The following is a 22,720-nucleotide window of genomic DNA, read 5'->3' on the forward strand; positions in this document are numbered from 1 at the left end:
AGGAGGCCCCCACTGTAGCACGGGGGAATCCCAGGACCCAACTGGGTGGGGACAGAAAGAGGACTCCTCTCCATGCCAAACTCCTTGAGGCCTCAAATAGTGTTGGTTCTTTATCCCCCAGCACACCTAATGCAAGATGAACAAAAGGCTGAATAAAAATTGCCCAGGGAGTAGGAATTATTATGCTTCAATAAAAAGTTGTTAAAATTGCCCAGTGATAAGCAACAAAGCCCTAAATGGCATTGAGCAGTCCTGAAGCATGTGCCTGATGACCACGGCATTGCACAGGTAAACCAAAGTCCTTGCCTACCAATAAGGGTATGGCTGCCCCAGCCCATCACTTTCAAGTTGGAGAATGTGAGGTCCAGGCTGGGTAAATGAGAAGCCAAAGCCCTCTAACAGCAGGAATGTGATGACAGTATAGGACTCACAACCTCCCAGACAAGAACAAGTACCCAAAGATTTAGGAAACAAGACATTATCTACTTTTAAAAACAGGAAGGGTGATATCTGTTGCAAACAGATAAAGAAGCTTCGGCAGGTAGTTCCAATGCCCTCATGCCTCAAAGCAAAAGAAGATGGGCTTGTTCAAAGAACCAAGGACTGTGGTCAGAAAGAGGCAGAAATGCTTGGGTGTCAGGGGTCACAAGAAGTCATTACTTAATTGTGACCTTTTCCAACTCTAATTCTCTTGAATAGTTCGCTTTCGGGATTCACAAAGGTTCACTGCGGGGATCCCTATACTAATAAACACCACAATGAAATTTTTTTAATGCCTCAATTCTTTGTTTAAACATCCAGATTTCTTCCTCAGGGACAGCAGAAATTTATGCTGCTAATTGTTTCTAAAATAATGTCACTTCTGCTAAATAAACAGATTTTTTAAAACAGAAATTAAGCATCTGAGGGCCCTCCAGGGTTATTCTTGTAGACATTCTCTCCATGCTATCAAATGAGCCCAAGGCTAATAAGATACACAGTAATTACAATACATCTGGCCAAGAGATGTTCTTCCGTGTGTAATTATTTTATGGAGCCAGCACCACGCAATGCTACCTGCAGAGTAAAGTACTGCCTCAGTGAGCCCAAGGGAATCTTAACCACTTCTCATTAATCAGCCCCTCTTGCTTTCTGTACCTGGAATGGTGTTTCAAGAGACCAAAAGCTATTAAAAAATAAAAACATCCCTGAAAGATGGATATTAACACTATTTACTAAGAGGAAGCATTACTGAGATTTCAAATGCAACATGCACAATAATCAAAAAGCTTACCTCGATGACCTGTTGGGGCAGAAGCAACTAGTGTAAAGAGAAACCACAAGTTACATCTATTCTACTAAGCCGGTAAAAAGACACTCCGTTTTACCTCGTTCTCTGGGGTGGGAGATGGCGTTACAGAACTAAGTGACCCTTTCCTAGAACCCTGGAGATCTGCTGGGATGGAGACAGGCCGTTCCCACTGAGTCGTTCCTGTTGGGATGTGCCAATAATAGGTCCCAGCGATGTCACTGACTCTTTTCCAGCCAGGCGGCAAATCCGGATCAGTCTGAAATGAGTGATCACTCCATATATCTGCTGAAAAATGGGGGGTGGGGACGGGGGAGAAAGAGAGAATTTTATTAAAAGAGAAAGAGCCTTCCAATTTCAGCACTACCTGTCAGGTGAACCCCAAAGGCAGACGTGTCCATAGTCCAAATGATTAGTTCTTCCTGGTATGTTTGTGAAATCCATCCATGCTGACGTGTGCAGCTGTACTTGGTAAAAGAGGTAATATGGAAACAAAGAATTGGAAAGGAAGGCTGACACTTGAGAACAGGGACATGAAAGCCTCACTATCAAGTCATCCTATAGCTCTAAGAACCCTATGAACAAGCTAAAGCTCCAAACCAGAATCAACTTCCCAAGCAAAATTCACATAGTTATACATAGCGGGCTGAATGCTTTTGTCAATTAGTAAGATTCACTGGTGGGCATCATGTCATTCCCAGCTATCACTCTAATTTTCTTAAAATGCTTTCTGTAAATGAGTGCTGTATTTCTATCTTTCATGTGCTTTAAGAATCTCTCTCATGTGATTGGGACACCTACAAAATAGCAATAGTAGTAGTCTTCTGTAATACTCTAGAATTTTTTTTTTTTTTGAGACAGAGTCTCACTCTGTCACCCAGGCTGGAGTGCAATGACACGATCTCAGCTCACTGCAAGCTCCGCCTCCCGGGTTCACGCCATTCTCCTGCCTCAGCCTTCTGAGTAGCTGGGACTACAGGTGCCCGCCACCATGCCCGGCTAATTTTTTGTATTTTTAGTAGAGACGGAGTTTCACCGTGTTAGCCAGGAGAGTCTTAATCTCCTGACCTCGTGATCCGCCCGTCTCGGTCTCCCGAAGTGCTGGGATTACAGGCGTGAGCCACTGCGCCCAGCCAATACTCTAGAATTCTAATTGTACACAGAAGATTCCCAAGGAAAGCTGGGCACGGTGATTCACACCTGTAATCCCAGCAATTTGGGAGGCTGAGGTGGGTGGATCACCTGAGGTCAGGAGTTTGAGACCAGCCTGGCCAACGTGGTAAAACCCTGTCTCTACTAAAAATGCAAAAATTAGCTGGGCATGGTGATGCACACCTGTAGTCCCCATTACTTGGGAGGCGGAGGCAGGAGAACTGCTTCAACCGAGGAGATGGACATTGCAGTGAGCCGAGATCACACCACTGCACTCCAGCCTGGACGACAGAGTGAGACTCCATCTCAAAAGATTCCCAAGGAAGGCAGATTGGAAAAGCCTCGGAAGTCAACAGTGGACCAGACTGACTCTACGGACAGGCCAGTGATGTAAACATGTGAAGCAGAGTGTGGGTGAGAGACAACAAAGGTGGGTCACTGTGGAAAATGGGCAAGCACCTACAAAGTCCAGTCATTCCAATTCCAGAAAATAATCCTTTAAACACTGTGAGGGCCAAATAAAATACGTCTGCTAGACAATTCCCATTCTATCTGACCTTTCTACGTATCTTTTCAGTTTACTGAATACCTGCTGGTTTTAAAAAGTCTCATTCTTGGCCTTGAGTTGACTAGGAAATGGGTGACAGCGCTAGAGAAGAGAGAAGAGAGGAGAGAGGAAGTAGCATGAGACATCCACCGAGATGGAGGGGTAATAAGGGAATCATAGGCTGTATCAATGTATGTAGGAAGAAAAACTTTAAAAACTTGAGCTCTAAACCCAGGGATCAATTTTATTCTAAGGATTAGGCTGTTTCCTGTGTGGCCATACAAAAGCAGCTGGAGTGCTTTCCGGCAATTCAAAGGAGAACACAAGTGGGCCTGGCTCTGTGCAAGTGTCACTGCATCACGTGGGCAGGCATCACCGAGGCAGAGTCACCGTGAGAAACAGAGAAATCAAACAAAGGAGCTGATGAAGACTGTGGCCACGGATGTGCATGCATGCAGTCACTTTCCTCATTTAAATCTGCCAGAGGCAAAAGTGCCACTAGTCTCAAATTATGCTGGGAATTTCCCCCGTCCCCACAGGGAGTGAAGTATAATTAAATAATTTCAAGTTAACCAAATTTTGCAGAAACAACTCTAATCAAACATGTGTTTACATTTCTTTGTCCTGTCTCCTTTTTAGGGGACGAAGGGGTCACTTCTGCTATTATTTTGTTTTTTGCATCTCAACTGGGACACATCAGGTAAAAGATACAGGTTTTGGGACTAAGTTGGAGAAAACCCTAGCAAGTGGGATCCCTTGTCCCATTCTAGTGGCTCACAGACAGGGAGCTTTGGGGCTAGAAACTGAAAAGATACAAAGCAGCTGCCTGAAAAGATACAAACCAACATTTCTGTGGTTTATGAGGACTGGAGGCCTGAATTTACAGATTTAGCCTAGTTGTCTTTACCACTGAGACATTAGCATGTACGAATAATAGCTACATACACTATCAAAATATGACATCATGTCAGACCAACAGCAGAGGCCAAGGTTGGTGGCTTTCAAGTTGGGCTGATAAGAAGGTACCTAGAGGTAGCATGAGAGGAACTTTATGCTGAATGGCATGAATCGGACTGTTTTATCTTCAACCAAACCCACCCTAGTTTTATTAAGCTTAGGCTGAGATTTTGTTGAAATAAAAAAGGAGGTTTATTCTGTTGCTAGAAATAGGTGGTAACAATGGTGCTGGTGACAGAAGCCAAGTGGGCACACCTACAGTATTATTAATAAGTCTAGAATAATGTATAGAATCCCTTCCATATTATCTCACATTGGTTTAAAGGATTTAAGCCATGTTGAGGGTAGGCAGATACCATATCTGTCTTACTCACCATCATATTTGACACCTAGCGTGGCAGGTATTCAATCAAAATTGGATAGATGGAGAGATGGGATGGAGAGATGGGATGGAGAGATGGGAGGGAGGGAGGGAGGGTATAAATAAAGGAGAAGGAAGAAATGAGTGAATCAATTAGGTCTTCCAATGATGGGAACTGAACTTGGCACTTAGCAAAAGAGAAATTCTAAAGAAATCAGTTCTATGCAACGTCACAGAACAGTGCAACTTCATGACTCCCAAGACTTACAAACATTTATCTATCCCTTGATGGCATATGTGAACGTCCTCATGGATAAAAAGAAATATAATACAATAAATTAGGAAGAGTCCTGGGCTGGAGACCAAGAAGTCTTGAGTGAGATTTTGTTTATTTTTTGTACTGAGAAGTTCCACAAGGAAAGGCAGGAAGTATGCCGCGTGAAGACTCTCAGCACCATCACACTTCATTTTGTTTAACCTTCATAGCCCAATTTGCTTTGTTCTTCTACATAGAACTACACATTTAGGCCAGGTGCAGTGGCTCATGCCTGTAATCCCAGCACTCTGGGAAGGCAAGGCAGACAGACTGCTTCAGTTCAGGAGTTCCAGACACAGCGAGGTCCCATGTCTACCAAAAATACAAAAAATCAGCCGGGCATGTTGGCATGTGCCTGTAACTACAACTACTCAAGAGGCTGAGGACGGCCAGGGGCAGTGGCTCATGCCTGTAATCTCAGCACTTTGGGAAGCCAAGGCGTGCGGATCACCTGAGGTCAGGAGTTCAAGACCATACTGGCCAGCATGGTGAAATCCTGTCTCTATTGAAATACAAAAATTAGCCAGGTGTTGTGGTGGACGCCTGTAATCCCACCTACTCGGGAGGCTGAGGAAGGATAATCACTTGAACCTAGGAGGCGGAGGTTGCAATGAGCCAAGATCATGCCATTGTACTCCAGCCTGAGTGACAGAGTGAGACTCATCTTAAAAAAAAAAAAAAAAAAGAGCCTGAGGTGGGACAATCACCTGAGTCCAAGAAGTGGAGACTGCATTGAGCCATAATCATGCCACTGCATTTCAGTCTGGGTGACAGAAGTGAGATCCTGTCTCCGAAAAAAAAAAAAAAAAATTACACATTTAAATAGTACTTTGGACTTTAAAATCGAGTCAGGTTTTCTTTTTTTTTTTTTTTTTTTTTTGAGACGGAGTCTTGCCCTGCTGGCCCTAGGCTGGGAGTGCAGTGGCGGCTGATCTTCTGTCTCACTTCAAGCTCTGCCTCCCGGGGTTTACACATTCTCGCTGCCTCAAGCCCGAGTAGCTGGGGGGACTACCAGGCGCGCTGCGCCACCGCCCGGGGCTAATTTTTTGTGTATTTTTTAGTAGAGTGATGGGTTTCCCATGTAGCCAGATGTCTTCGATTACAAACTGACGTCGTGATCTTCCGCCCTCGGCCTCCAAGTGCTTGATTACAAGGCTTGAGCCCACCCGCTGGCCACGGTTTTCAATTGTTATCAAACTGGAGAAGAAAACCAGGCACGGCGGCTCATGCCTATAATCCCATCACTTTGGAAGGCCAAGGCAGGGGGATCACTCGAGGTCAGGAGTTTGAGACCAGCATGGCCAATATGGTGAAATCCCATCTTTACAAAAATTAGTCAGGCGTAGTGGCACATACCTGTGATCCCAGCTACTTGGGAGGCTGAGGCACAAGAATTGCCTGAACCCAGGAGGTGGAGGTTGCAATAAGCTAAGATCACGCCATTGCACTCCAGCCTGGGCAACAGACTGAGATTCTGTCTCAAAAAAAGGGGTGGGAGGGGAAGAAGATAGTGGTACAGGTAGGTGGAAGTCCAGACCTTTCCTGAACTTTTCAACCACAGCAGTACCCGTTTTGTCTGTCATTACACATTGGTCTTTATGTATGATTTTCCTTGAAAACAAGCGTCAGTTTTTCCTTAAAATGTTTACTTAAAATAAAGTTTAAAACCATAGCTAAGCCAAGAGAACAGTGGGGTCAAGTTAGCGAAACACCAAGCAGCTGCTTCTGTAAAAGATTGTTCAGGATACTGCAAAGTCGCTTAATGGCCGTCCTCCGATTAATGGCCTCGTCTGGCATCACAGCGGACGGACGAGGCGGGAGGGAGTGCATGCAGACTAAAACAAAACAGGAGTATTCAAAAACACCAGGCGATTTGAGGAGAAGCTTCAATCCCTTTGGTTCTCAGAAAATGGCTTAGTGAAGCTTTGCTGAAGACAAGGCAAGTGGCTGAAAACAGGAGAGGAAACAGTGGCTGGCAGCGTCACTGCCCTTCTGACTCTCAGCAGTTTGCTTAAACTGGGCGTCTGTCATGCACCCCCTTTTTGATGGATCTGCTTGGAGTTTTGAAATCACAATGTGGTATTCTTAGTTTGCAGTGGGAATATCCTAGAAGACCTCCATCCTGGAGAATGTTTTTCTATTTGGGTGTGTCATGTGCAACAGTCCTCTTAGGGGGTGAGATTTGGTACTGGATAGCCTAAAGCGCACCGTGGGAACACATCTCAGAGTGACTCAACTGGAGGACTGGAACTCGGACCAACTGTGGGGGCTACTGAAGACAAGGTTTACAGAAACTGCAGAAATCTAATCAAAAAGCCTGCAGAGCATCTTAAAATGCCTCAAGTCACAACACAATAGATATCCTTCCATACCAGTCAGCTGGGCAAAAGTTAAAAAATATTACAATACCAATTGTTGGCAGGCATGTAGAACAACAGGATCTTGTAGATACTACTGCTCATATAAGGGTAATCTGGTATAATCATTTTAGAAAAGAAAATAGTATTAACTAGTGAAGTGGAAGATATCTCTACTCTATGATCCAACAATTCCACACTTGGTATGTGTACCAGGTAACATATTCATATCAGCATCACTGAAATAACCAAAACCTTCAAACAACCTAGACAACCATTTAAAACAGAATGAATTAGCCAGGCACAGTGGCTCATGCCTATAATCCCAGTACATTGGGAGGCCGAGGCGGGAGGATTGCTTGAGTCTAGGAGTTTAAGACCAGTGTGGGCAACACAGGGAGACCCATGTCTACTAAAAATGTTTTAAAATTGGCCGGCTCACGCCTATAATCCCAGCACTTTGGGAGGCTGAGGCGGACGGATCACGAGGTCAGGGGTTTGAGACCAGCCTGGCCAACATGGTGAAACCTCGTCTGTACTAAAAATACATAAATTAGCCGGGAGTGGTGGCAGGCGCCTGTAGTCCCAGCTACTCAGGAGGCTGAGGCAGGAGAATCACTTGAACCCAGGAGGCGGAGCTTGCAGTGAATCTAGACTGTCCCACTGCACTCCAGCCTGGGCGATAGAGCAAGACTCTGTCTCAGAAAAAAGAAAAAAATTTTTTAAATTAAAATAAAAAAGAATAAATAATGTACAGCAGAATAAATAAATGAACAAAAATGAGCTATACACAACAATATGGATGTATTTTATAAACATATCATTGATCAAAAGAAGGAAGACAAAATAGAATATATTAATTAAACATCCATACCAAGTCCAAGAACTAAACTACATTATTTAGGCATTAGGCATATGGTAAAACTATAAAGAAATGCAAGGAAACAGTCATCACCAAAAACAGGAGAATGAATACCTGGAGTGGGAGAGAGACAGTGAAGATCACAGAGAGGTTTCTCAAGGGCTTCTGGAGTTTTAGAAATGCTTTATTTCTTCACTGGGCTGGCGGGGCCATCGATGCTCCCTTAATAATTATGTGTTAAGCTGTATGTTTACATGTATGGGTGTTTATGTATGTTGTTTTGCACAATTTAAAAAAATACCTCAGTGGAGTTTTGAGACCAAACGTTTCAGCTGTTTCTTAAAAAGAGATATGCCGGAAGAGAACGCCGGCCTAGCCGAGGTATTTTTCAATACCCAGAAGATAATCCAAGCAAAAATAATGGATTCATTTAAGATGCCTACTGGCTCCAATGAGACCAGGAAACCAGAGGAGAGTCTGCGAAGATGCAATACGGCTCGGTGCAGCCGTGGCTTGGTGCAACGGGCATGGCAACTGCAAGTGTCAGTGCGGTAGGGACCTTCATATCATGGCTCAGCCACTCCCTATCTGGGTGTCCTTGGATAAATTACTCAACCTCTTTGGGCTTCAGATGCACATCTGTAAAACAGGGATCATAACAGTACCTACCTCACTGGTAGGTACCCTACACACTACCCTCACTGGGTAGTGTATAAGACACTTAGAATAAAGGTTGGCACGCAGCAGGCGTGTTCACTGCATGGATGGTCACTGTTAAGTGTTATCATCACCATCGCTAGAAATTGTAGGTTTCAAGAAGCCAATATTATAGCAGAACACTCGAGTCACTGAAGTCACAATGTAAGAACATGCTTTCGTAGGTCCCAAGGAAAATGCTCACTACAGAATCTCTAGGGTCAAATTATTATCATGGTTCAAAGCAAATGACCTCTGTAATCCTGGCACTTTGAGTGGCCGAGGTGGGCAGATCACCTGAGATCAGGAGTTTGAGACCAGCCTGGCCAACACGGTGAAACCTGTCCCTACTAAAACTGCAAAAATTAGCTGGGCGTGGTGACAGGCACCTGTAATCCCAGCTACTAAGGAGCCTGAGGCAGGAGAATCATTTGAACCTGGGAGGTGGAGGTTGCAGTGAGCTGAGACTGCGCCACTCCATTTCAGCCTGGGTGACAGAGTGTCTCTGTCTAAAAAAAAAAAAAAAAAAAAAAAAAGGACAAAAGATCATCTTATGGTGACTTTTATTGGATAAGAAGGTCACTTAGGCTCCCTCAGCAGGGCCAGACTTCCAGGATCTGAGGAGGTCAGGCAAGTCCAGATTCTACCCCACCTGCCTTGCTGGCTGTCTTCCTCATATACACTGTGTATGCCCCTGGCTGGTGACAAGACATCTCCTCTTGTCCCTCTACTGTGACAAGACATCTTCTCCTTCTCCAAATGTCTCTCTTCTCTTTCAATTAGTGTGGAAGCAAAAACTATTTCATAATTTTTAATTTAAATATTTCATAATTTTTAAAATAAAGATTGATGCCCTCATTCTCCACGTTTACGCAGACTTGTGAAACTTCTAGGTTTCTCTCAAACATAAACCAACCCCAAATGAATAAAGTTGCTTTGCATTTGTACATGATTCTAAGCTTCCCCCGACTGTGGGTCTGAGGCCTTCATTTGGAAAAAAGTTCCCCATTCATAAAGCAAAGCATGTTTTCAAACATATCGCTGCATTTTACGCTCACATCCATGCCAGCTAGAAGGCAAGGGTGGAATCCAGGTCTTTCAGGGCTTGAACACAAGTGCTATCTTACTGCTAGGATGTTATAAAAGCTAGTAACAGTAATAGTAACAGCAGCAAGGACACTGACGCCACTAGGTGCTGTATCACGCGTCCTGCGTCCTTCGTTGCAGGAGCTTGTAGTTTGTCATAGCTCCTCTATGAAGAAGGTACTATCTTTATCCCCATTTCTAGGGCTCAGAGAGGACAGCAGATGGGTTTAAAGCCAAAAAGGTAAACTATATCCTGATACAAAAATGGATTTTAGGCCAGGCACTGTGGTTCACACCTATAATTCCAGCACTTTGGTAGGCCAAGGTGGGTGGATCACCTGAGGTCAGGAGTTCGAGATCAGCCTGGCCAATGTGGTAAAACCCCATCTCTACTAAAAATACAAAAAAAAATTAGCCAGGCGTGGTGGTGGGTGCCTGTAATCCCAGCTACTTGGGAGGCTGAGGTAGGAGAATTGCCTGAACCTGGGAGGTGGAGGTTGCAGTGAGCCGAGATCGTGCCACTGCACGCCGAAAAAAAAAAAGGATTTTCTTTTCAGAAAACTGAGGAAAATCAGCATAGATAGCATTGGGAAATTAGAAGATGAATATATAGGGGTGACAACATAACCAAACAATGGCTACAAGGCTGAGACTATGACATCCATAGCTGGCTTGACCATGGTCAAATAGTGGGTGATAGCACCGAGATTCGCCCCGCAGAATGGCCCTGAGCCCCAATTCACCCCGACATTCTGGGGATATCAAAAATGAGAACACTTCCAACTCAGGCCTCTATCCAGGGGCCTCCTTTAAATGTCTTTCTCCCGAATTCTGCTCTAGTAAATCCAGGCCAGCCACTCCAGCTGGCCCACATATTTCTAAAACCCTCCTGCTAGCAGAAGCCTTAAAGATCAAACTCCTCTCTCCACATGCTGCACAGACTGAGATCCACATGCTTCTCCACCTTCCCTCCTTTCTAGTCTCCTGTCATCACTGCCTCTGACCGAAGGCACTGTCACCTGCTGACAGGGACAGGTCAAGAGTGGGAGCTGAAAGCCATCAGTGTCCTTTTAGAGGGGCTCTGCGGCCCTTCGTAATTTGTGCTTTTTGTTCTTTTGTGAGGGAACAGGAACCAGGGGCTGGAAGTTAGAGAGTAAAAATAGCAAGGCAAAGAGCCCCACAAAGTCTCTCTTGTGCTGGGAGCCTCTTGGGCCAAAAGCAATACTTGGTCTGAGAACAAGGAGCCCGTTTGTGAGTAGCAAGGACCGGCTCCTTCCAGCCACCTCAGGCGCCAGGGCTAGGGGCCTGGCTTCTGAACAAGGACCACTCCCAGGTGGGTCCCATGTGTGAAGCAAGCCCACTTCTAATCACCCTCTTCCCCATAGGTTCACTTGTAGAAATCCAAGGGTCAAATGAAAACAGATTTGCTTCTAGCAGCAGCTGGAAATTTCCTCTCCTGCTGCGGAGGGCACAGGAAGGAGGAAGGGGTGAGCTGAAAGTCTAAATTTAGCAAGGTCTGTACTACAGAGCACAAGATTTCCCTCGGGTCCTCAGGAAGGCGGTCGCTCCCTTCCTTAACATTTGTGCACCCGGGGCTTTGGGTGTGAAAGGCACTGAGTGGAGAGGAAACAGGGAAGGTGGCTTAATTTATTCAACAAATGCTTCCTGCCTACTCTGTGCCAGACACTGCTTTACAGCTAGTGGTGCAGAGGTGATGACAGTAGATGGGGAACTGCACACATGGCCTAAGACACTGCTTCTCAAGCATAAGAGTCACCTGGAGGGCTTGTGAGAACGCACACCGCTGGGGAGCCTCGGTCACTCTGGAGTGGGGCCCAGGAATCTTCACTTCTAGCAATCCCCACTTTTGAGAACCACTGGCCTAGGAAAACAGAAAAGGTACTCATTCTTTTCTTTTTCTTTTTTGAGACTGAGTCTTGCTCTGTTGCCCAGGCTAGAGTGCAGTGGCACGATCTTGGCTCACTGTAACCTCTGCTTCCTAAGTTCGAGCAATTCTCCTGCCTCAGCCTCCCAAGTAGCTGGAACCACAGGCACGTGCCATCACGCCCACATAACTTTTTGCATTTTTAATAAAGACGGGGTTCTGCCATGTTGGCCAGGCTGGCCTCAGGTGATCTGCCCACCTCAGTTTCCCTAAGTGCTAAGATTACAGGCATGCACCACCGTACCCAGCCAGGTAGTCATTCTTTTTCATCAAACTCCATCTAACTACTGGCTCCACAGAAGAAGAAATGTGACCAGTGTATGCAGTCATTCATTCATCCACTTACTCATTCTTCTGTATTGATGACCTCCTATAAATGCCAAGTATTATCTAGAAGCTGGGAATACAGCAATAAATATGAGAGGCAAACTGGGTAATGTGATCAGTCATGTCTGGGGATAGGGTGGGCTATTTAAGAGGATGGTCTGGGAAGGCCTCTGAGGGAGTGAGGTCTCCCTAAAGTAGCAGAAGGGGCCAGCCTTGGGAAGGGACAAGAGAACAGCATCCCTGGAAGAGAGAACAGCAAGGACAAGGTCATGTGGCTGGAAAAAGCCTGTATGTCATTACAACAGAAAAGTCACTCGACTGGGGTGAGAGGTCTGTGATGAGGCGTAAAGCCCCATTAGCTAAAGATTCATCCTTTAAGCAAACGATTATCTGAAGCTATTATGTGATGTGATACGTATTTTGAAAAGATCAGAAGAATAATCTGCACAATGTTCCCATTCTTGAAGGGATCTTTCTGATCTCTTACAAAGTCTTGGTGGCAGCTGCTACTACTGACTCTTTTGAGCAATGTTATTCTCGACCGAGCTTAATGCTTCCATCCAAACTATTTGAATTTAGCCTTAAAACTCTTTTCAGGCGGGGCACAGTGGCTCGTGCCTGTAATCTCAGCTACTCGGGAGACTGAAGTGGGAGGACTGCTGGAGGCCAGCAGCTTGAGACCAGCCTGAGCAACAAAACAAGATTCCATCTCCCTCCCCCAACCAAAAAATATTTTCTTTTCTTTTCTTTTTTTTTTTTTTCTTTGAGATGAAGTTTCGCTCCTGTTGCCCAGGCTGAATCCAACGGCACGATCTCGGCTCACTGCAACCTCCACCTCTCGGGTTCAAGTGATTCGCCTGCCTCAGCCTCCCAAGTAGCTGGGATCACAGGTGTGCACCACCGTGCCTGGGTAATTTTTGTATTTTTAGTAGACAGGGTTTCACCATGTTGGCCAGGCAGATCTCAAACTCCCGACATCATGTGATCCACCTGCCTCGGCCTCCCAAAGTGCTGGAATTACAGGTGTGAGCCACTGCATCTGGCCCAAAAAATATTTTTCTAAACACAGTGGCTCTCCTCTTTTGCCTCTTTTTCTCTCTCTCACTACTTAGTCCCTTTATTTTTTCTGGACCAAGGTTTGTGTTGTCAGAATACAGCAAGTAGGGCTCTTCACTTCCTCCAGCTTCACCACCAATTTTGGAAGACAATCAACAGCCCAGAGCCAGGACTCTGGGTTTAGATCATGAATAGGTTTGCTGAGGGTTCCAGGCAGCAAACAGAGGCTGCTTAGAATCTGAGGTGAAATCGTCCTCAACCAAACGAACGGGCAGAAGCACTGACTATGGTAAGAAAGGGACAGGCCCCAAAGTGTCCAAAATTTGGGAGCGCCCAGAATCCTGACCCACCGGCCTACCAGAGGGGAGGAAAGCCTGTCCGCAGAGTTTCAAGGCCCTTATACTTCTTAATATGTCTTTCCAAGACATAATTTAGGCCTTGAAATGTCTACCATAGCCTCAGAAAAATTGCACTTTGTATTCAATTGAGCTTCCCTGTGGTAGCATTATTTTAACAGTAGTCTAAAAAAGAAAAAAGAAAAAAAACCTTAACAGTTCTGGGAGTGTTAATTTCCTAACACCTTTCCCCATATTTTCATTACAAAATTAATGTTAAGATTTCTGAGTATCTTTGAAATAGGAAGCTATTTGTAACTGAGGATTTTTCTGTTGAGGATTCTTGAGTAAATATTCCAAGAACTCAATACTTAAATGGTCCTTAAATTTGGGCTTTTAACATTACATACTTTGTCTATTTTATCAAGCATGTTGGCATAAAATCAACACAAAATTTCTTAATTTAAATGCTTAGAGTTATAGTCTTTGCTGGGCTTACTCAACTACATTTTTCTTGGGGCTGTATTACTATCAGGAACAGGAGCTCTGTAGCCACACCAACAGCCTGGAATTGAATCTAGCCCCAAGCCTGCTAGCTGGGTGACCTCAGAGAAAATGGCTTAAATTTTAATGACTCGTCTGCTCTTTGTAAGACAAGACTGATTTCAGCTCCTACCTCACAGGGTGGACGTGGAGCAAAGAACGCGGCGCAAAGCCGAGCACATAGTAATCACTCAGTAAATGTTTATTATCGTTAGCTATCAATTGCTACATTCATATGTGACTTTGGAAAAAATATTCTGTAATTCAAAACATTTTTTGAAATGCCATCAACCACAGTGTGTTTCTTCATTAAAAAATATGATTTCCGAGAGTCTGCAACAACCACTTTTTTTTTTTAATTAAAAAGGTAATTTGTACTTAGATCAAGAAAACTAGATAATAACACTGGCCACCCACATGTCAATTTAGAAATGATGTATCACGTGTGAACACATTTGTTTGAGTATATCATGCCTCTTTCATCAGAACGTGGCTGTTTTCTGTCATGTAGTTGACCCCTTAAAGAAACAGAAAGGAAGTCAGAACAAAATAGCTTAAATCTGTTTTCTATTTAAGACATTCTTGATGGGGGACTGCTTCTGCTCCACCTCATATTCCCCTTCTTTTTTTTTTTTTGAGGCGGAGTTTCACTCTTGTTGCCCAGGCTGGAGTGCAATGGCGCGATCTTGGCTCAACCTCTGCAACCTCTGCCTCCTGAGTTCAAGCAATTCTCCTGCCTCAGCTTCTCAAGTAGCTGGGATTACAGGCTCCCACCACCACGTCCGGCTAATTTTTGTAGTTTTAGTAGAGACGGGGTTCCGCCATGTTGGCCAGGTTGGTGTGGAACTCCTGACCTCAGGTGATCCACCAGCTTTGGCCTCCCAAAGTGCTGGATTATAGACATGAGCCACCGCACCCGGCCTCCACCACATATTTTCATGAAAATATGCAGATAGGATGTGATCAGAGGTTGGTAGAAGATAAAAGAAAATTATAACTCTCTGTTCATAGACTATTAACCAAAACCAAACACAATATAGTCAGGAGGACTCTGCACATAAACTTAAAACTAAAAGGCATGAAACGTAAGCAGCTAAAAATTACCCAGAAGGAAAATTTGTATTTGTAAATATTCACCCATCCATCTGTCCATCCATCCATATACCTATATATAATTAAGGTTAATCAGATGACCTGGTTATAGAATATTTTAGATGTAATAAAATATTTTAGTATTTTAATTATCATGGAACATCTAATTCTAAATACCTCCACACACAATAAAACACGTATTTTCTAACTAGTGATATTAAAGTCTTGAGATGAAGTGAAGTATAACCTAAGAACATTATTTCCTTTTAGAGTGTGCACATAGTATACAACATAGCACTACTGAGAACCTCAGGTTTAAGGGTCTTCCTTCCAAAATGTTTAATAAAACTTAAAATCTGAGTAAAGATTTGTATTTTACTTTAAGAAAACTAGAGACAATTATGGTAATCTCAATTTTGTCTTCTTGAGAAACACTGGGAAAAAAACTGCATTGAAATCACAACCCTTAAAAATCCAAAAGCCGAAGCATAATAATGAAAGGAGAATGGGTGTAGGTGAGCATGGTCTTGAAATCAGCGATTTTTGATAATCTCCTATCTCTCTCCCTTTCTTCCTTTTTTGAGACAGGGCCTTGCTTTGTCACCCAGGCTGGAGTGCAGTGGCATGATCACGACTCACTGTAGCCTTGACCTCCTGGGGTTCAAGCGATTCTCCCGTCTCAACCCCTGAGTAGCTGGGACTACATTTGCCCGCCACCATGCCCAGCTGATTTTTAAATTTTTTGTAGAAATGGAGTCTCATTGTTGGCCAGGCTGGTCTTGAACTCCTGACCTCAAGTGATCCTCCCGCCTCGGCCTTCCAAAGTGTTGGGATTACAGGCGTAAGCCGCTGCACTCAGACTTAAGTTTTGATAATTTTAAAAAGTAGAGATCACATCGTATTTAGATAAAATAGCTAGGCAGGCTTTATTACTTTTTCCTCCAGCTGTCTGCCTATCCTACTCCCCTAATGAGTGACAGCAATACATCCTGTTCAATACCAGGCAGGATTATTTAGGTTTGGCAGGAAGACTATCTAGTCACTCGTCCTAACCACAGTATTCCAGAAAGATCTATGATTATATGGAAATTAAGCTAAGGGTAACTGCACAACATCATTCAGAGAATGTGCCCTGCTGTCACATCCTCTGTCAACCCAACCTTTCAACTTCATTTTATTATTATTTCAGAGTGAGCAGCAGGAGAAGAGAAGACAAAACACAACCAGGGGCATGAATCTTTCTTTGGCTTCCATACAATTAAACAGAGAGAATTACTAGTGGCATCACACTCTTTCAAGGTAGGCAGGTTTGAAAATATATTAAATGCAGACAATTTTCTTTTCTGTTATTTTGGCAGGATCTTCAATATGCTTTTCTCTTAGAGCTGAAGTCCTCTGGCTAGTATACAACAGCAACGATCACAAAATGGAAGCTACTTTAGAGGTTGCCTTGATCAGCTCCAACGTCATTACTCTTCTAAACGGTGGCATGCCAGGACTTGATTTCCCGCTTAAGTTATATACTTCAACAAAAGATCATTATGGAGAATTTGGGCAACTGACACAGTATTCAACGACAATTTGGCCTTTTATCAGCATATTACAAGCACAAGCTGAAGTGGGCGTCATGTTTCGTAAAATCAAAATCTGTGTGTGGGAACATTATTATACTACACTCTCATAGATTAGAATGCATATTATATTATACATATGCATAGACCATATACATTTTATTTCTGATATAAGTACTATAGCATGCACTTCCAGAGCACTACAGGACTTCCAAAGAGCTATAATTAATCCAATTTCATCTGATTCCACAAAATCTTGCTACAGATGCAGAGCAGGTATTATTCTCATTTTACTAAAGAAACAGATTTCAGCAATGTTAAATAACTTGATCAAGGTTAGGAAAATGCTTATCATTTGGCTGTGGAAAAATCTTGTTGTATTTTTGTTTGGGAGCCATCCTATTCGCTTAGTGTATTTTAAAGGTTAAGTGCCCTTAAAAAAATCAGTAGAACGGAGGTAAACTGTTCAGCCTGTCAGAGTGGTTAATGGACAAGCTTTAATATTTGATGTAAAAAAAGGATTTTAGACTATAGATGGGGAGGAGGAGTACAGAGAAAATGTTTTCTGAGATTATGTTGTAAAACATACTTAAAGGGATCAGAGTAAAAGCTTCTTTCTTATTACTCCTCTGAGTAATAAGTGGAGTACCTCTACCTACATTAAAAAAAGAATTTGAGGCAGCCTATAGAAAACATATAAATATATTTCCTTCAATAAATAACACAAGAGAATAGACCCATGGGGTTAAGATATTTAAATTACTGATAAAAAAATTTACAAAGTTTTAGTTATCTAATAAAAGAAGTTCATCAAAAACAGTGTTCATCAATAGCCAGTCTTTCCTACAGCAATATAAACTTTTAGTTGGAAACATGGCCACCCTATATAAAGGCTACATTTCCCAGCCTCCCTTGCAGCTAGGTGGGGCCATGCAAGTAAATTCCAACCATTGAAGTGTGAAGCTCAAGGACTATATGGCAATTTCCAAGAGCCCTCCTTTTGGAAAAAAATGCAGTCGGGCATACTTTTTCCTTCTACCTGCAACAGAGATGCTATCTTGGACTATGAGGACATAGCCTAGGGACAGCAGAGCATGGAGGTGGAAGAAATTTGGTTCCTGAGGTCTTTGTAGGGCAGAGACATCATATCAGTGGACTGCTACTGCCAGGCTTCTATGTGAAAGGGAAACACATTTTTATTGTAATAAGTCACAGTCATTTTGGAGTCTTGTATTACTAGTAGTTGAAGTTCATCCTATTTCATTCATCTCACAGCAGAAAACTAAATTCCCGACCTAGTATCTAGGAAAGAAATAGCTTCTAATGGATTGTTTTGCAATCTCGTATTCAAACACAAACATGTAAGCATCTAAATTATACAGTTGGGTTAAGAAACCTGATTCCTATCTGGCCTAAGACTCTTTCTAAAACATCGTATTGTTGGAATATAACTTCATTGGTTGTGACTCATTCACTTACCACCACTCACCAATCCAAGCATCTTAACCTCATTTCCAAGCATTGTCAAAAATGCAGACAAATGCAGACCAAATGCAGACACTGCATTGGGCTTATTTTTCCACAAACTTCAAGAAATACCTGTAGGATTCAGTCAACCACAAGCAACATCCAGTCATTAATCTGACTCAAGGCTTTTAATTCTTTGATCTATGCCATTCTCCTCCTCAAGCCCCTCCAATTCTAGGTCAAGAGAGGAAAGCAAACATTCTCTAGGGTTTAACAAAATGGAAAAACCAATTAGCTGCCACACACCTGTGGAATACCTTGGTTTTTCTTTCCCAGCAATGAAAATGTGATATGCAGAGCTCTGAGTTTTTCAAAGATGCAGGAGCTATTGACAGAAAGGAGGCAGGGGTATTTGTGGATCCCATCTGCCAGGGATGCATGTATAGAAACTGCCATTTTTTTTTTTACACTTCTCAAAAATAGAATCTAGCGAAAGACAATATTAGGTAATTGAGCCAAAATTCCAGGAAAGGACCAGTAAACGAAATAATTATTCTCAAAATTTTCAAACAATAATTCATGCTCAAAGTTTAGAAGGACATCCTCCTTTCTGTAAAGATGAGAATATGGAACTGTCTGGTGTTTAAATTGCAAATTCTCGGTTGCAAAACGTTCAAAAAGGTCTCTTATCAATGCCATTAATCATAAATTGAACAGATCTAAGTTCCTTAAAGCAAAGACCAGATTTGTTGTTCTTTTTACTATAATTAACCAAGGTGCTGCAAACATGTCCCATATGTCATAGGTGGGCAATGTAAGTTTTCTGAATATAAGAGAATGTATTTGGGAGTGGTCCCCTTTTCTTCCTATCTCATTCTGAGAAACTACAAAGGCTGCCTAGACAATATCTATATGAATGGGAAAGAGGAGGACAAAGAAGTGGGGGAAGGAAGGAAGGGAAGAAGGGAGGAATGGAGGGAGGGAGGGAGGGATTCGGGTGGGGGTTGGGGAGTACATACCACCATACAGCCTGCTTGGGGAATCTGAGTCCTCCTTTGCTATGACATCCAAAAAAGATTCAGAAATGCTGTTTGCTATTTTTTATTCACCCACAAATGTACTAGTTAACCCACTAGGCCTCGAATTCCAGCCAGTAGCTAAAATTATTTTCCTATGAGAAAAATGCTCTTGAAGCGTTAGAGGTTTCTTATCTGCAGGGTCTCTGGGAAGGTTTCCAAATCTGTTACACTACAGAAATACTTTGGTTCTTTTTTCCCCTTCCTCATTGCAAAATCCAAACCTCTCGCTTGTGAAAATTATGATTTATACCAGGTTTTTGTCCTGGGCTAGCTCCAGTTCCTTCATTCTGGATCTACTGGTAGTTAGTGTCCATTTGTTAATGATGGTCTTTCTGCTCTTGAATTCTGGAATGTTCTAAGCATCTTCCTCCTCAAACTCATTCCATTACTTTTTCCTTTTCTTTCTTTCTTCTTTTTTTTTTGAGACAGGGTATTGCTCTCGGTTGCCCAGGCTGGCAGGCAGTGGCACAAACATGGCTCACTGCAGCTTCAAACTCCTGGGCTCAAGCAATCTTCCTGCCTCAGCTTCCTGAGTGGTTGGGACCACAGGTGTGCACCACCACATCCAGCTAAGTTTTTTGATTTTCTAGCGAGCCAGGGTCTCGCCATGTTGCCTAGGCTGGCCTCAGATTCCTGGGCTCAAGCGATCCTCCTGCTTTGGCCTCCCAAAGTGCTGGGATTTCAGGCATGGGCCACCGCGCCCGGCCTCTATTACTTTTTCTCTGAAAGGAATTACTATAAATGAAAGGCCTTTGAGAGAAGACTCTGCTCATCACACATAAATGATCCTTAGATCTCAGAAGTGGGAATAGAGAAACATTCTTTGGAAGTAAATGAATCAGATGCTGTATCAAAGTCTTCCTCACTGCTGACAAAAATACTGACAAGAATCGTCTATTTTGGCAAGCATCAGTGGGACCAAATGCATGGCTATGTCAAGAAGTTTGTCCTAGACAGCTGTTTGCACTTTCTTCCTCATAGAAACAAACATTGCGTGTCTTCCTGTGTTGCAGATGTGCTTTGATGAATGAACTGAGTGCATCTGCCCTTCTCTTTAGAAAATATTACAGTGGGAAGTACCCAACCATGGAGCCCAGAACAGAAAGGAATTGAAAGAAAACACAGAATTTAAAAAATTTCCTTTGAAGAATGCAATGGTACAAGTTACTTTTAAAAGTAAGAGTGCAGTTTCACTGTAAATTTTCCACGGGCTTTTTGTTGTTGTTAAGGGTAATACCATTTTTTATCCCCCCAAGCCCCCCACCAACTTTCTGCTTCCATGACTAACTCATTTAAAAAAAAATAAATTCTGCTCTGCTGATAGAGCAAGAACTGAAGATTTTTTTACTGTGAATAAAGGCTACATACATTTGCAATTGGCCCAGATTTCAACTGGTCACCCTGGAAAAGCTTGACCCTCTCTTATGGCCACTGTGTCTGTTTGAGAAACACACCTACAAGCATTGAACTAGTAAGCTATCCTTGAAAAAAACAAGCCATGACTGTTTCACCTACCTGTCATCTGATTCAACCAACAATTGCAATGCTGTTATTTTTCACTGAGCAAAACCACATAAAATTATATCCATACATTCATCAATAAAAATACGATAAATCATTTTTTCCCCAAAAGAAGTAAACAATATACACCCTATGGCCCAGCAATATCGAGTGTATATGCCACATGTCTTCTCATGTAGTTCCATTAGAGGAATGTGCGGGATGCTCCCTGTCATACTAAGAAAATGGGGGCAATCTGTGAGTCCATCACTCTACCAGGGGAAAGGTAAAACGTGCTGGATTCACAGCATGGAGCATCATCCAGCCACTGGAAACAATGCACCTGATGTACACATAGCCTAAGGATACATCTCCAAAACACAGTACATGGGGAAAAACACCCTTTGAATAAATTAAACACACACACACACACACACACACACACACACACACACACACACACAAATGCACACTGCAAGTATAGTTTTGAACAAAAAATTGCTCATTAAACACATTAGAATAGTAGCTGGGAGCAGTGGCTCACACCTGTAATCTCAGCACTTTGGGAGGCCGAGGCGGGCAGATCACGAGGTCAGGAGATCAAGACCATTCTGGCTAACATGGTGAAATGCCATCTCTACTAAAAATATAAAAAATTAGCTGGGCATGAAGGCACGTGCCTGTAGTCCCAGTTACTTGGGATGCTGAGGCAAGATTGCTTGAACCCGGGAGGTGGAGGTTGCAGTGAGATCAGATCGCTCCACTGCACTCCAGCCTGGGCGACACAGCGAGACTCCATCTCAAAAAACAAAACAAAAAAATGGTTGACTATGGGTGGAAAAACGTGGGAGCTAGGTAAGGAAATAACAGCAAGTAAACAAGCAAGTACATTAAGTAAGAGGGATGCTTTGTATGCATGCAGTAGGGATGAAAATATATCATGAATTATGACATATAATTAACTGCTTACAATTTAGGTCCAAAACAAACTTGCATTTTTAGATTTATATATTTTTCTTAACTGTAAAAATACTAATGAAAAGTCACTAAAGATACAGACATTGTTTAAATCATTACTGAAGGGGCCCAAGGCTCTGAAAAGCCCCAAGTTCTAGAGCTGTGCTGTCCGATAGAGGAGTCAGTGGCCACCTGGGGCTATTGAGCATATTAAACAGGTCTAGTCCAAATTGAGATGTGCTGTCAGTATAAAACACACATGAATTTGGAAAACAATAAAAAGGATATAAAATAATATTTATATGGATTCTATGTCAAAATGATATTTTTATATAGAATTAAATAAAACAGATGATTAAAATTAACTTCATCTATTTCTTTTACTTATTTTAATGTGGCTATTAAATATTTAACACTAGGGATGTGGCTCACGTTGTATTTCTAATGAATGGCAGTATTTTAGAAGCTTCCAGTGAGCCAGAGGTTCAAGAGAGATTCTTTTTATAAAATTTATTTAGAGCCTCAAATTGGAAGGTCCTGGAAAACATCATGTGGTCCCATGACTGGAAGGATATAAAACATTCTGAATTATATTAAAATTCTAGGTAAGGAATGGCCAACAATTTTGAAGCACTCATAACCTTCTATTGCTCTCACTTTCAACACTTTCACCCTTCTCTAGAATTAACGCTGCTCTTTAGAAATTCAAGCCCAATCCTTGAAACTAAACACAAAGAGTATCCTAATATAACTCATACTGAAACTATGATTTAAATAGGAAAAAAACTGATAATTTATCAATATAGATACACAAATATGTGATTTAAGCATCTACTACTGGGAGATATTTTTAAAATCAAAATGACCTTTGTATTAACAATTTAGAGACTATATATGCAGTAATCCCTCCCCCCTCGTTCTGTCTCTCTGTCACATGTGGACTATTTTCCTCAAACTCCTTTGTATGCACCAACTGCTATGTAGTAAAGGCTGCCACACTCTTTTATGACAAGATTCTTGCATTTTCATCTTTGTGATGGCAGCGGTAGCCCATCTGGAGTGCTGCTATGATGCTGGCTGTAATGGAGGAGGCATGGCCAGGGCTGTGGACTCCACCAGCCAGAGGGAGCTGGGAACAGGCGGACGCCACCCCACCTTCCAAGTTGGAGGGGCGGGTGCACCACCCTCTTGGGTGCAGCTGCAGCCGCCCAGCTGCTAATGTGGAC

General features: G+C 42.7%; 1 protein-coding gene across 17 annotated transcripts in view; it reads right to left on the minus strand.

Annotated features, from left to right (window-relative positions):
• APBB2 (amyloid beta precursor protein binding family B member 2) overlaps positions 1-22,720 on the minus strand; it is a 430,702-nt gene that overhangs the window by 140,659 nt on the left and 267,323 nt on the right. For 10 of the 17 annotated variants that reach the window (XM_017854485.1, XM_017854521.1, XM_017854476.1 and 7 more), the window contains one exon: positions 1,368-1,576. In XM_017854485.1, the coding sequence (XP_017709974.1) occupies positions 1,368-1,576 (209 nt within the window). The remainder of the gene's footprint in view (positions 1-1,367; positions 1,577-22,720) is intronic. The other 7 variants (XM_017854599.1, XM_017854539.1, XM_017854588.1 and 4 more) reach the window with 1 other exon arrangement.

This window comes from Rhinopithecus bieti, unplaced genomic scaffold, assembly GCF_001698545.2.
Source record: "Rhinopithecus bieti isolate Rb0 unplaced genomic scaffold, ASM169854v2 scaffold_2339, whole genome shotgun sequence".
Taxonomy (NCBI): domain Eukaryota; kingdom Metazoa; phylum Chordata; class Mammalia; order Primates; family Cercopithecidae; genus Rhinopithecus; species Rhinopithecus bieti.